Source organism: Canis lupus, chromosome 30 (genome assembly GCF_003254725.2).
Source record: "Canis lupus dingo isolate Sandy chromosome 30, ASM325472v2, whole genome shotgun sequence".
Lineage (NCBI taxonomy): Eukaryota > Metazoa > Chordata > Mammalia > Carnivora > Canidae > Canis > Canis lupus.
The window spans coordinates 10,050,057-10,064,926 of NC_064272.1; the positions used below are offsets into that span (position 1 = coordinate 10,050,057).

Here is a 14,870-nt window from a genome sequence, read left to right on the forward strand (position 1 = left end):
ATCTTTTAAACTTTTCTCTCTATTCTTTCTTTTCTTGGTGATGTGAATACTACTGTATCTACGTTATAAAAGCTCAATCTATAATCTCTTAATCACTAAAGCTGGGTTAAGGAGTAGGTAGCAATGTACATTTACAGTAAACGGGAAAGAAGTTCAAGGGGTGAGAAAAGATGAGAAGAGAAGGTGGCAAATGCACATTGCCTCACAATGTTTGCTTTGGCCATAGAAAAAGGGTACTGATACTATGAGCACTTAAGGCTAGAGGTCAATTCCTCTTCTTGTTTCCTGATGCAATTCATTGGAATAAAAATTAGACACATACATAACATGGGCGAGCCCTGTGGAGGATACAAAGAAAATAAGCATGCAGTTTGGGCCCTGGTAAATTTACTGTTCAGGGCTTGATGGTGCTGGCAGGCACACAGGCACACACACAAATGATAGGACATTACTTGGCCAGATATGCGGGAGGAGGTTGCATTTGAATTGTTTTTGAGGAAGAGGTGGATTTTGATTGAGCTATAACTTTAAGGGAGACAGGAGGGCTGAACAACAGTACTGTTCAGTCTCTAAGTATATAGATAGGAAAGGAAGAGGAAGAGGGAATAGTCCTATTTATACCTTATTCTATTCTTTAAAGGAAAAAAAAATGGTGCATAGGAATACTGTTACTACCTTCTGATTTTAATATACTGATTTAATATGCTATCTCCTCCTGTGCCTTTTAATACGCATGTACGAGCCTAAGGAAGAGGAGCTGGTGGAGTCAAACAATTAAAGGATAAAAGGATAGCCACTCCAAGAAAAAAAAAAAAATCAACTGTAGGAAGAATCTAGTTTCTGGCAAAGAACCAAAGATGTACACAATGTAGGAAACTATGTACTGAGTAAGAACGAAGAGACATTTTGGAAAGCATGTTCCACAAACCAACTACTTTTGGAAACACAACCTGTAGATGGGTTGGGTGGGGTGAGAGGAGGACTGAGAAGTAAAACCAACCTGACTATGGTGCTTTTTTGCTTCAAACAATTTAGTAAGGCAGGATCTGCACACCACCTACATGGGGAGCCAAGAGAAAAGCAAACAGATCATCACAACTTCAGTGCAGTGTCATCAACGAGCCATCCTCTCCAAATCTTCCTGTCTTTTCTTTCCATGTTCCCTCTGCTAAACGTCTCACATCTTATCCCTTTGCTTTTCTTCTCTTCATTTTTGTCTCCCTATTTGTTTTCCCCCCTCTCTTTTAATTTCTTTTTTAAAGGGTTAATCAATCAAGGTCTTACTAGAAATACAGAAACCATTCTGAAGAGGGAATTTAATACCAGGAATTGGTAATAGAAGTGACAGAAGGGCTGTGAAGCCAAGCAGGAGACAAAAAGGCGGGGCAGGGATGCCTGGGTGGCTCAGCGGTTGAGTGTCTGCCTACGGTTCAGGGCGTGATCCTGGGATCTGGGATGGAGTCCCGCATCAGGCTCCTCCCAGGCAGCCTGCTTCTCCCTCTGCCTAGGTCTCTGCCTCTCTCTGTGTGTCTCTCATGAATAAATAAATAAAATCTTAGAAAAAAAAAAAAAAGGGCAACCCAAAGATTAGCCAACAATCGGAAGCCACCACCTCTCCCAGGCTGGAGGAACAAAAGGAAATTATGATATTTTTAGAGCCCAGAGATTGGGTTCAATGGTGGATACTGGAACCACCACAGACTTGGCTGATGAGAACTAGAGCCAGAGAAGAGCTCCCACCACTGCCACAGACATTGCACAAAGCAGAGAGAGGTGGCTAACACTCCGGTTTCTCTCTTCCTCCTGGACTCCCATGCCCTGCCAGTACCTCCCACAAGCTGGATGTAGGCAGAAGCCAACTGACAAGAAAGACTGGGAATGTGGCCTGCAAGTCTCAGTTTCCTGTACTACAGAGCACAAGATGAGGAAAGGCTCTGAGGCAAGAAGGGCTAGGAATAGTTCAAAGGGCAAGGACATTCTGCTTCAGAGTTTGAATTTTTATCACTGACCTGGAATAGCAAGTTCAAAACATACTGTCTCCTAGAATATACACGTAAAATTAGTACAACCCACTGTGACTGTATTTAACACAAAGCATGATACTGACTTTCTGGGATCCATTTTGTTTTAATTAATTTTTAATCACCCTGAAGATTAGAACACCTTGTGAGAAATGAAGATACATAGAAAAGAACCTAAAAGAGATGAGAGCACAGAATAGGTGGCAGGAGACAAGGAGACATTCACTTAAATCCTGACATAGGCATGGAGGAGAAAAAGACACTGATAAAGAAAAAGGAGAAAAGTTAAAGGCAAAAACTTGATAAGATTAAGGAAATCATGATAATGTGCTTTATAACTATAACTATATATATATATATACAGTTTTCTTTTCTTTTTTTTTTTGAAGATTTTATTTATTTATTCAGGAGAGACACACACAGAGAGAGGCAGAGACACAGGCAGAGGGAGAAGCAGGCTCCATACAGGGAGCCCGACGTGGGACTCGATCCCGGGTCTCCAGGATCACGCCCCGGGCTGCAGGCAGCGTTAAACCTCTGCGCCACCAGGGCTGCCCTATATATAGTTTTCAACCCAGTTCCCAGCACAGAGCTCCTACACCTTGGACTTTCCTATGTGATGAGAGTGATAAAGTGTCTTTAGGGTGCTGGTTGCTAGGAGAACCAACCATGTGATTAGAGGGCTGGAACTTTCAGTTCTCTTATTTCAACCTCCACGGGCTAGAGGTTAAATCAATCACTTACGGCCAATGATTTAATCAACCATGTCTATGTAATATAGCCTCCAAAAAATACCAATATTAACAGGATGTGGAGAACTTTCACATTGGTGAACATGTGGTGATTTGGGGAGTATAGAAACTCAGTTACTTTTCCCCATACCTTGCCCTATGCATTTCTTCCATCTAGCGGTTCCTGAGTTATATCCACTCATAGTAAACTGGTGATCTAGTAAGTAAAATGCTTCTCTGAGTTCTGTGATCTGCTCTAACAAATTAACTGAATCTAAGCAGGGGTCACTGGAGCCTTTGTTCTATAGATACTAGGTCAGAAGCACAGGTGACAACCTTGGACTTACTAGTAGCACCTGTCTGAAATGTGTCTGTGTTAGGTGTGTCGGTATATAGGATTGAGTGCTTGTGGGATCTGATGCTATCTCCAGGTAAATAGTGTCAGAATTGAGTTGAATTAGAGAGGACACCCAGCTGGTATCACAGAATTGTTTGGTTATGTGTAGCCAAAACACCTTCCCCTAAGCACACATTGGAATTGGGTGTCAGAATCTTCAATGGCGGAAATAAGAGTAACAGTGAGAAGTGATTATTAAAACAATGCTATAAGTCAATTACATCTCAAAAAAAAGAGATTGAAAATGATAGATGCAAAAATAGGGAAGAACACTAGCAGTTAAGAGGTAGAAAGTGATTCAGAGGGCCAGTTAATAATGGGGTAAAAAAAGGTTTTTCTGGAAAAATAATTACATTCTCCCAGGGAATGCATTTTGATCCACCAAATGACTTTTTTATTCCTCTTCTGGCACCTTCCTGAGATGTGTGAGATATGCTACTGCTTTGGATATCACCCCAATTTGGTTTTAGTGTTTAGTTGGGACACTATGGCTGCTGACTATGTGACTCCTGCCTCACCCACTAAGCCTGCCTGATGATTTACAACAGCAAGAAATGGCAACTTTGGGGAAGAGTAGTACAAGGCATGGTAATCACAGTGGGACAAGCGCAAAGTCCAGCTGCCTATGGCTGCTGGACTTAAGTCCAACTCTCTGAGCATGTGGATTAGGAATCTCCTATATTTTTGTTATCCACTTCAATCAAATCTAATCAATCTAAAAGCTTAGCAAAAAATTTTAATTAAAAATTCCCAAATTGTATAATGACCTAACAATGATATTTTGCCCTCATTAGTACCTCTGGAGGAGGGGTCTTACAGTATCCCAATATTCTTGAAAAAGCAGGAACAAATTTGTTGGTAAAGACAGATAGCTACAGAGTGCACTGTACTCTCCTTCTGCAGGATCTGCAAGAGAATAAAATACATTTAATATGCACAATATTCTTCCTTGAACAATCTGTGAAAAGAGTTTCTTCTTGTTTATTTCTATACCTTATAAAACTGAGTGATAAATAAGTCACAGTGATCCTTTTTTAAAAAAAAAACACAGTGATCCTTTTAAAATGCAAATCTGACTCATTCTCCTGATGTTTCTCCAATGCTACACCACCACAAAATACACAAAGTCCTTATCATGGCATAAAGGTCCTACACAATCTGCCCCCGGCTGCCTCTTAAATCTCATATTTCCTACCATCCTCACCCTGTTCATTATGCTTCAGCCATACTCGTTCGTCTCTTTACTATTCTTTGATGATGTCAAGCAAGGCTTTGCAGTTAGTGTTTCCTCTGCTTAGGAATACTCTTCCTTCAACTCTCTGTCCAGTTTAACCCTATCTTTATTTCAATTTCTCTTTGCTCAGTGTATCCTCAAAGAGAAGTCTTCTATGGTTATCCATCTAAAAGTATTATCTACTCTGGCCCAGCATTCTCTATCCCCATGACCTGCTTTATTTTTCTTTGTAGCACTTATCACCACTTGATGTTATATTATGTACATTTTTCTGTTTGTATACATTTAGTCTCTTCCCAATAAAAGACTTAATCTTATTTACTCCTATATCACAGCACTGATTAGATAAATACATGATTTTTAAAAAATGCAAACAATAGATCTGTATTGGCAACTACTTAGTAGCACCCCATTTATAGGCATATCATGGAAATAATTGTGGGTTCAGTTCCAGACCACCATAAGAAAGCCAGTATCACAGTGAAGTAAGTCAAGTGAATTTTTGGTTTTCCAGGGCATATTAAAGGAACATTTCTACTACATTGTAGTTTATTTAGTGTACAGTAGCATTATGTCTAAAACAATGTACACACTTTAATTAAAAAATACTGTTAAAAAATGCTGATCATCTTCTGAGCTTTCAGCCAGTAATAATAATCAATCACCATAGATCAATCACCCTAACATATAATAATAGTGAAAAAATTTGAAATGCTGTGAAAATCATCAGAATGTGACATGGGCATGAAGTGAGCAAACGGTACTGGAAAAATGGCACTGACAGACTTGCTTGACAGGCTTGCTATAAACCTTCAATTTGTAAAAAACACTGCACCTGTAAAGCACAATAAAATGATGCATGATAAAAAAGGTATGTGTGTATATAGTACCAGAACAAACCTAGATCAAATAAACCCTACTGACAAACATATGTTCTCATTCATTTGGGGAATATAAATAATAGTGAAAGGGAATATAAGGGAAGGGAGAAGAAATGTGTGGGAAATATCAGAAAGGGAGACAGAACATAAAGACTCCTAACACTGGGAAATGAACTAGGGGTGGTGGAAGGCGAGGAGGGTGGGGGGTGGGGGTGAATGGATGATGGGCACTGAGGGGGGCACCTGACGGGATGAGCACTGGGTGTTATTCTGTATGTTGGTAAATTGAACACCAATAAAAAATAAATTTATTATTAAAAAAAAAACCCTACTGAATTGAGTTCAAGATAAAGAAGCTGATAGCCAGTTAAGCTGACATGTTCAGCTTATTCTCAAAGGACAAAAGCAAGAATCTCTGAACAATTTTGGTGATGCTTCCAAAATCCTACAAACGTTCTGATTTTTACCCATACAAAGCCACAAGGAAGCCTTGTCTACTTTGATGCAGATTTAAGGCAGGTAAAGAACAAAGGAAATGAGTGTTACTCAAATATACGTGTCCTTGGTTTATTATAACAGCCTCATCTAGCAACGTTTCAGTTCTTTTGTAATAGTCATATGTTCAAAATTCAAGTAACAGAGTATATAATAAAGTTTTCCTCCTACTTAGCCAAATTGTTCTCTTCTCTAAAGGCAGCCAATGTTTCTAATTTTTTGCATATCCTATCAGTTATATTCTGTGTGCAGACATTTTACAAGCTCAAGTACATAAACTATACATAGATAGAAGTTAAGAGTAGGTTTTGCATATTATGAGGCTATTCTCATTTTTGGTCTCACCTTTAACCTATACCATGGCAGGGGCACACATGTTGGGAGTGAACACTAATGAAAGAGGTACAGAAGAGAGAAGTGGTTTTACCTGCCTCCCCCTTGTATTTTTGAGATTGAAGATTAAGAAAAAAAAAGTCTCTTACTTGCTACTCTGAGATTTCATTTTCCTACTTACTGGTAAGCAGTTCTTCAGGTGGAGTTACTCCAAGCAAATAGTGGAAAAACAGTGCAGCACAGCGAAGGTAAGGGGTGATACCATTCTTCAGTGAGACCCACAAATACCAGCCAGGAACACCACACCCAATGCAGCTAAGAGGCAATAATTCCAGAACAGAACGAATACCAATCAGACTAAAACTTTAGACATATCCCCTTTTAAAAACATAGCTAAGTATTTAAAAAATTTTAAATCCATTTAATACAAAATATTTAACTGGTGATAACTTCCATCTTTAAATCTTATAAAAATTTCCTAAAGAAAACCACAGATCTTGCATCTTTTATCATGTAGATTTTTACTATGTTTTTTTTTTTTTTTAAGATTTTATTTATTTATTCATGATAGTCACACAGAGAGAGACAGAGAGGCAGAGACACAGGCAGCGGGAAAAGCAGGCTCAATACAGGGAGCCCGACGTGGGATTCGATCCGGGGTCTCCAGGATCGCACCCTGGGCCAAAGGCAGGCGCCAAACCGCTGCGCCACCCAGGGATCCCTCATGTAGATTTTTAAAGCAAGTAACTATTATCTTCATTCTCCTAACCCCTATGATGAAATGTGAATCAGATATATTTATCAATAACTAACCAAAGAACTTAGCTAAAAAAATTAACACTTTCTTCATTTCTGTATTCAAATTGATGATTCACAGGACAGTGAAATTATTCTATATGATATTTGTAATGCTACCACACAAGGAATTAACCCTAATGTAAAAATATGGACTTTAGTTAATGACTATGTATTGATTTATCATTACTGTGGTTTATCATCTTTAACAAATTTACTAATGTAAGATGTTAACCACAGGAGAAACTGGTGATAGGAGGGAGTAAATGGGAACACTTTGTACTTTCTGTTCAATTTTTTTGTAAACCTAAAACAGCTTTGAAAAATAAAGTCCAGTAACACACACACACACACACACTCTCTCTCTCTTCCTCCCACACACTCCTACCCCTTTAGTGCCTAAACTAAAAAACAAAATGAAATAGAACACTTAACTAAAAATTGATGAAGAAGATGAAAACAAAGAGGGGAGAGTGTGGCAGCAGGTAGAGTTCAGCAGGGCAGTCCTATTACTCTTTTGGCTTTAGCCTCTGTTAGATGTAGTTCACATATTAGAGAACAGCTTTAAAAAAACCCCAAGTTAGTTAAGTGCATCAACTGTATAGATTGCTTTAAAAAGATGACCTATTTTCTCTATTTCTTTAAATTCTAAATGCTGCCATCTGTCAAAATTCTATCATTTTTTGCCTATGTTCCCAGAACAGTTTACAAGAGTAAAGACATGTTCAAATTTGTTTCAGTCTCAGAAACAAACAAATGGGTAGTTGTTATCCCAAAAGCCCTTAGCTGATTTTTAAAAACTGGAATTAAAATGGTTCAAAGTTATTTTGCCAAACAACTGAACTAAGAGGTAGAATTATTAAAACAATACTGGAATAGGCTGGACTAACAGATTGCTACTCACCCACTTGTATACTGAGAAACTTCTGCCAAGAAAGAAGATGCAGAACGAGCCTCTTCACTCTCTTCTTGAACCTGAGCAAGGGGAATGTCTGAAAAAGAAAATCTGAAAGATAAATGTATGAATTTGCTTTCAATTTATAAATTACATCTCAATTTCATGGTTCCAGGATAATAAACAATGTCAACTCACTGAGGTTCTTTTCCTTGCTCTCAATCTAAATAGCTGATTCTAAATATTAAAACTGTTAGGTAAACTTTATCAGTGTATTAGGTGAAGAAACAAACAGGACAGAATCACACAGATATTTAATAAATATTTATCTCAGAGGTGCCTAAGTGATGCAGTTGGTTAAGTGTCTGACTCTGTTTTGGCTCAGGTCTTGATCTCATGGGTCATGGGACTGAGCCCTGGTGGAGCACCGCTTCGGAATCCACGTTCAGTGAGGAGTCAGCTTGAGATTCTCTCTCTTCCTCTCAAATAAATAAATCTTTTAAAAAAAAATTACCTCATTGTAATATGACTAGGTAAACAAAACAAATTAGTGGTAATAGAAATTCAGCCCCTAGAAAGGGAAGCAAATATTAAAAAAAAAAAAAAAAAAAAAAAAAAGGGAAGCAGGCAGCTATCCTATCTTTATGCTTAAGCAATGAGACACTTTAAAAAAATGTTGTAAGTTAATTTTCTTCCATTAACCAATCCGTAAAGAGGACCATTTCCAGCAATTACTAACTCACCCAACTTAGGTTAGAACTGAATTTCAGTTTTATTATATTAAAATGGGGATAAAAATGTCAACCTGTAGTTCACTGTGACAGATGGTTACAGCCCATTTGAATATATGCTCTCATTTTAAAAATGCTTTTTAAAAAATATACATTAATTCATCTGAAAGACAACAATTAAAATTAAGCCAAATCTCTAACTTTGGTTGGATATTACTAATTCTTCTCCTTTCCAGTTAGGATCTCTTTAGGAAAAACATACTTTTTTTAAAAGAGGAAAATATATTGTCATATTGATATTTCCAATTTAAATGTAACAATTCAATATTTGTACATGATTATTTGAGGTAAATTTTATATGTAATGAAATACACAAATATTAAAAGTATCATTTGATGAGTTTTGACAAATGCAAACACCCAAGTAACAAGATTTTTTTTTAATTAATAAACTTCATTTTAAAGGTTCATTACAAAACTGAGCGGAGGGCACAGAGCTCCCATGTACCTACTGTCCTCACACATCCAATGTCATCCCTGGCTATCAACATCTAGCACCAGAGGGGTACTTTTGTTATAATCAATGAACCTATGCTGACATCTCATTATCATCCAAAGTCCACAGTTTACATTAGGGTTCATTTCTGGTGTTTTATATTCTATAGGTTTTCACAAATATATAATGACACATATCCACATGATAGTATCATATAGAGTAGTTTCACTGCCCTAAAAATTCTGCCTATTCACCCTTCTCTCTCCCTTAACTTCTGGCAATCACTGATATTTTTACTGTCTCCATAGCTTTGTCTTTTTCAGAGTGTCATACACAGCTTATCCTTGAACAACATGGGGGTTAAGGGTGCTTGCTGACCCCTCGCAGTCAAAAATTAACCTATGTCATTTGAGCTCTAAAAACTTTAATAACAACCTACTGTTGACTGGAAGCCTTACTGATAACATATCTAGTCAATTAACATATTTTATATATGTATTTTATATTTATATACTCTATGTTTTATATATTCTATGTATCATTTGCTGTGTTCTTTCAATAAAGTAAGCTAGAGAAAAGAAAATTTATTCTGCAAATCAAGAGGGGCGCCTGGGTGGCTATCAGTTAAGTGGCTGCCTTCAGATCAGGTCATAATCACGGGGTCCTGGGATCAAGTCCTGCATTGTGCTCCCTGCTCAGCTGGGAGTCTACTACTCCCTCTCCCTCCACCCTCTGCTCATGTGTTCTCTCTCTCTCTCGTATAAATCAATCTTTAAAAAGAGAAAGAAAAAGAAAATCTTAAGAGAGGGGTGCCTAGGTGCTCAGTTGGTCAAGTGGCTGCCTTCAGCTCAGGTCATGATCTCATGGGTCCTAGGATAGAGTCCCAAATGGGGCTCCCAGCTCAATGAGGAGTCTGCTTCTCCCTCTGCCTCCCTCTCCCCATCCTGGTTCATGTTCATTCACTCGCACTCTCCCAAATAAATAAAGTAAACCCCCCACACACACAAAAAAGAAAAAAGAAAATCGTAAGAGAAAATACATTTATAGTACTGTATTTATTGAAAAAAAAAAAAAACTCCATATAAATAGACTGTCTCAATTCAAACCTGTGTCGTTCAAGGGTCAATTGTTGTTGAAATCATATAGTATGTATTCTTTTCAGATCTGCTTTTTTCATGAAGTAATACACATTTAAGCTTCCTCAATGCCTTTTTATTGTTTGAATGCTTGTTTCTTTTTGAGCTGAATAATATTCCATTGTCTAGATGTACCACAGTTTATTCATTAACCTGCTAAAGAACATTTGTTTGCTTCCAAATTTCGGAAATTATGAATAAAGCTGCTATAAATACCTGTGTATAGGCTTCTGTATGGACATAGGTTTTCAGCTCATTTAGATAGATACCAAGGAGCATGACTACTGCATCATATGGTAGGAGTATGTTTAACTTTGTAAGAAAGTGCCAAACTGTATCTCCAAATGGCATGGAATTCCTTCCTCTCAGCAATGGATGAGAATTCCTGTTGCTCTACAACTTCACCAGTACTCAGTATTTCTGTTTATTTAAACTTCATCCATAAAGAAACATATGATCTTTCAACAAGAGATACAATGTAGAACTTAGGATTTATATATATATCTGATTAATCACAAGCATAATTAATTTTGCCAAAAACCCACGAGTGTTATTTATAGCTAACAACTGATAGGAGCTTTACCTGTGTCTATGGTAAGAAGGATCTGAAGCATGTGTGCCATGGTGATCAAATGGAAGAGATAAAGGTGGTTATAGGAAGAACTAATTGATGAAGGCTGCAGATCAACAGTGTCATCCCAATACAAGGATGGGAATGCTAACACAGCACCAACCTATGAGAGAAAATGGACATCAAGATGGGTGACCACAAAGACCAGCATGAGCTAATTTCATAACCAAAGTGTCAGATGCTACAGTGTGTTTGTATAGGTGTTTTTATAACTACTTAGTTTTCCTCATTATTCAAAAGAGTTATCTAAGAATATAATATACTACAAATGGAGAACACAAGTTGCTACCAAATAGGTTATCCCCTTTGCTGAAACTTCTTGTTCTAGACAGTGGTCTCAATCCTGTCTCCGGCTCAGAAGATTCAACATTACAATAACTTGGGAAAGTCTTAAAATAACACTGATTCACAGGCCAGTCTAATCAAATCAGAATCTCAGGGTATAGGGCCCAGTTACTGACATTCTTTTAAAGTTTTCCCAAAAGATTCCAAAAGACAGGAGTGACCACCACTGGGCAGAGTCCTGGAGGATACTGGCTAATCTGTATCCAGAAACTCTGTGCTCCCAACCTCACCAATGATCTCCCTAGAGAACTCATTTTGAAGGAATGGAGTCACTGCAGGAATGGAAAACTTGGGGGTTATTCTGTATGTTGGTAAATTGAACACCAATAAAAAATAAATTAAAAAAAAAAAGGAATGGAAAACCTCTACAAGAAACTTATAAACAGTTGCCACCCATCCATAGGCGTTTGAGGGAAGCCTAGATATGTCAATGATCTGGTCCCCAACACCACATAATCAATGATTTTAAGATAGCTCACACCATCATTTACTGCTTATAATGTAAACAAATTAAGAAAAATGGGGAAGAGGAAAGTTTAATATTTATTTAGAAAAAGTCTGCTTGGACAGACACCAACTAAATATAATCGACTAGGATGATAGCTGTTACAAAATAAAGAGTAAATGTGCTTTCATTTCTAAAGTGATTCTGATGGTCTTAGTCAAATCTGCATCTATTTGTAAAGAGAATGGGCAAGAGACTAAATTTTATAGTTTGAACATCAATAAATTTATAATTCTGAACAAAGACCATTACTTTGAATGAGGAAAATACATAAAATTATAAACTTGAGAGACTTAAGAAATTTTGTTGAACACTTACCAAAACATGAAAGAGATCTATAGATAGGAGACAAGGTGTATCTTCTGATTTTAGGTTAGGAAGAACAACTAAAAGAAATCAAACAACAGTGTAATTCATTCAAATAAGACAGTAATGTAGTTTAATATAATGTAAAACATCTAAAACAAAAATATAACAGGGTTATAAAATACAGGAACTGGTAAATTGACACATCACATCTTTGAGATAGGGGAACCACAATTAAAGAGAAATTAAACTGAGAAGAACTTCCCAGAAAACCTTGTATATAATTTAAGGGTTGAAAGATAAGATGCAGGAGGAAAAAAGGTAACTAGCATAACAGAAACAGAGACTATTCAGTAAGTATTTGCCAATGAATAATAATTACTTTTATATAGTATTCCTTAATACTTTTTTTCCTAACTACACATTTCTAAATGTTTTGCGATACATAAAATATGTGAGCAAGTTGGAGCAGGGAGCACTGAGAACATGCAAAGCAGTGTAAGTGAAATGAGGGTGAAGAATATCCTCCTGAACCAGCAAAATTAAACCTATTACTAAATGATCTATCCATGTCATTGATCCCTTTTCCAATTAAATTACGATACAGGGGATCCCTGGGTGGCTCAGCGGTTTAGTGCCTGCCTTTGGCCCAGGGCGCGATCCTGGAGTCCCAGGATCAAGTCCCACGTCAGGCTCCCGGGATGGAGCCTGATTTTCCCTCTGACTGTGTCTCTGCCTCTCTCTCTCTCTCTCTCTCTGTCTATCATGAATAAATAAATATAATCTTTAAAAAAAAAGATTAAGATACAAACATGTTAGCAGTTGCGGATGTTGGTTAAATAAAGCCCCTAGGTGGGCACAAGGGATGTAGGTTAAAAACATTTGAAAAATAAACCTGAGTTTTAGAATAAGATTGCAAATATTATAGAGGTATCAAGGTCTTTCGTTTTTTTCTTTTGTAAAGCTGCTGTAGTGAGTGTTCAAAATTAGTGCAGTGTATTGTTTCTTAATGAAATATGCCACCAGAAATGCAATGGAAAATACTTTGTAAATACTAATGTAATAATAATTTAGAGAAGACTACCTGAGAGGAGACGAATCAGGTGTTTCTGTATCAGGACCTGAGGACAGGTAATCTTCTGTGCAATGGCAAACTGCATTAATGCTTTCAGACCATTATGCTAGATTTTAAGAGACGGAAAGATAAAGAGATAAGGGAAGATGATAGGCAGAAGTCATTCACTGTAGAAATCAATCCCAGTCTGCAATAAGTTACAGACTTATTATATACTTTACATTCTTGCAAATAAATTACAGTATTTTTAATACTTTTAGAAAGTTTTATGAACTCATCAAAATTTTAACAGATTTTCCTATGACAAAGAAGTATGCAAGTTATTATTTCAATTCTCATTTAAGTATTCATTTTCACCAGTTGATTTCTTAAATGTCTGGACTAGTTTACTCTGTTGAGGCCTGGGCAAAAAAACGTATTTATAGAAATTCTAAAATGATGGCAAGCCCCCCTCCCCCCAAATTCCACTGAATTCAGGAAACATCTTCTGCTTCCTAACCAGAAGGCCAGGAACTGTAAAGCACAAGTCCCCTGTGCTAGCTGTCAGGAAAATAAGAGGGAAATGGTTAGGAGGGGTGTGGTCAAGGGAATACTTGGTTGCTCACTCTGTTTTCATGGGGCTATTTCTTGAGCACTATTTTCCAGAGTTCCCTACAATATGATGCTTAGGCCTGGAGATAGGAGTATAGTCTTGTAGTGCCAAGATCTGCCCATCAAGGAGCCATGGCTTAGTTTTATTCTTGAATTTACTATGATGATTCATCTATAGTTAAGCCAGCACTAATACTTAATATTACGTGATGGGGCAAAGTTAGTGAGGAAGGAAAATGTAGGAGACACCAGGTTTCTGACTTGGCAATAAACAGAGAAGGGGAGAATAAGTAATAAGTATCACCTGAAATCTCTCTATGAATTACATTTAACCACCAAGATTGAGTAAGCTCTCTAAAGTGCACAATACTGGCCAGTCTCCTAAAGTACCTTTAAAAAAAAAAAGATTCTAAGTTTAATAGAAAAAAGAGTGAATTAAAAAAATGATTTAAAAAATGATAAATTAACTGTAGACTATACCAAAAAAGCCTACCATGAGTTACACATACCCTGCTGGAATATACACACCTGTCTATTTTGAAGTGCTCCAAACAGAGGTTTTCCTTCATCTCCCAAGAGGTTTTCTCAAAGAGTAAGAAAAACAAAAATAATAAATCCTGAATACTGCTATAATTGTATACTTGGTTTCTATCAGATGTTCTTTAACTAATTTTATTTTTGACCAGATTATTTGCACTTTCCTCTTCAAAGTTTCATGTTTAAGTCTATGCCAAAATTTCCAAATTTTTGAGAAAATATTATAGAAGCAAATGTAGATAACTTACAAATTGTTACTATAAATAATAAAGCCCCTGCAGCTATCTATAAAGAATACTTGGGAAAAACAAAGCATCCTGGTTCATTTTTCATCCTTTTAACATCTCTTCTACGCAAAAAAATTTTAAACAAGTATTTTTTAGTATAATCACAACCTATTTTGTTTTAAAATACATAAGGCAGATCCAAGTAATTATTCCTCTTATAGGTACTATTAAAAAAGAATTATACTGCTAGAAAAAAAAAAAAAAAGCTGAAAATACCCCATCCTCCCCCCGCATGGATTCATATATATTTTGTCTTGTTGGCTAGGGCATTTATTGCTAAATTACTTCTATTTTCATTGACCTCTGGCAGCAGACACATCTAAGAGTAAGGAAGGCTTATTTCCTATTTTCTTTTTCCACCTTTGAATGGACAGTAATTGAAGATGTTATATATTGATTCCTTAACTGTAGTTCCTAACTATGCCAACACATCCTGGATATGTCTCTCC

The 14,870-nt window shown here is 36.8% G+C and overlaps 1 protein-coding gene across 7 annotated transcripts in view; it reads right to left on the reverse strand.

Moving 5' to 3' along the window:
- The window catches only part of UBR1 (ubiquitin protein ligase E3 component n-recognin 1), a 139,496-nt gene that overhangs the window by 16,481 nt on the left and 108,145 nt on the right, over positions 1-14,870 (reverse strand). For 4 of the 7 annotated variants that reach the window (XM_035709130.2, XM_025473034.3, XM_025473033.3 and 1 more), the window contains 8 exons: positions 14,126-14,181; positions 13,016-13,112; positions 11,944-12,011; positions 10,728-10,878; positions 7,792-7,879; positions 6,274-6,407; positions 3,947-4,055; positions 1,001-1,057 (listed from right to left, as the gene is read on the reverse strand). In XM_035709130.2, the coding sequence (XP_035565023.1) occupies positions 1,001-1,057; positions 3,947-4,055; positions 6,274-6,407; positions 7,792-7,879; positions 10,728-10,878; positions 11,944-12,011; positions 13,016-13,112; positions 14,126-14,181 (760 nt within the window). Of the gene's footprint in view, positions 1-1,000; positions 1,058-3,946; positions 4,056-6,273; positions 6,408-6,518; positions 7,418-7,791; positions 7,894-10,727; positions 10,879-11,943; positions 12,012-13,015; positions 13,113-14,125; positions 14,182-14,870 lie in introns of those variants that run through there. The other 3 variants (XR_007407376.1, XM_049104322.1, XM_049104323.1) reach the window with 3 other exon arrangements.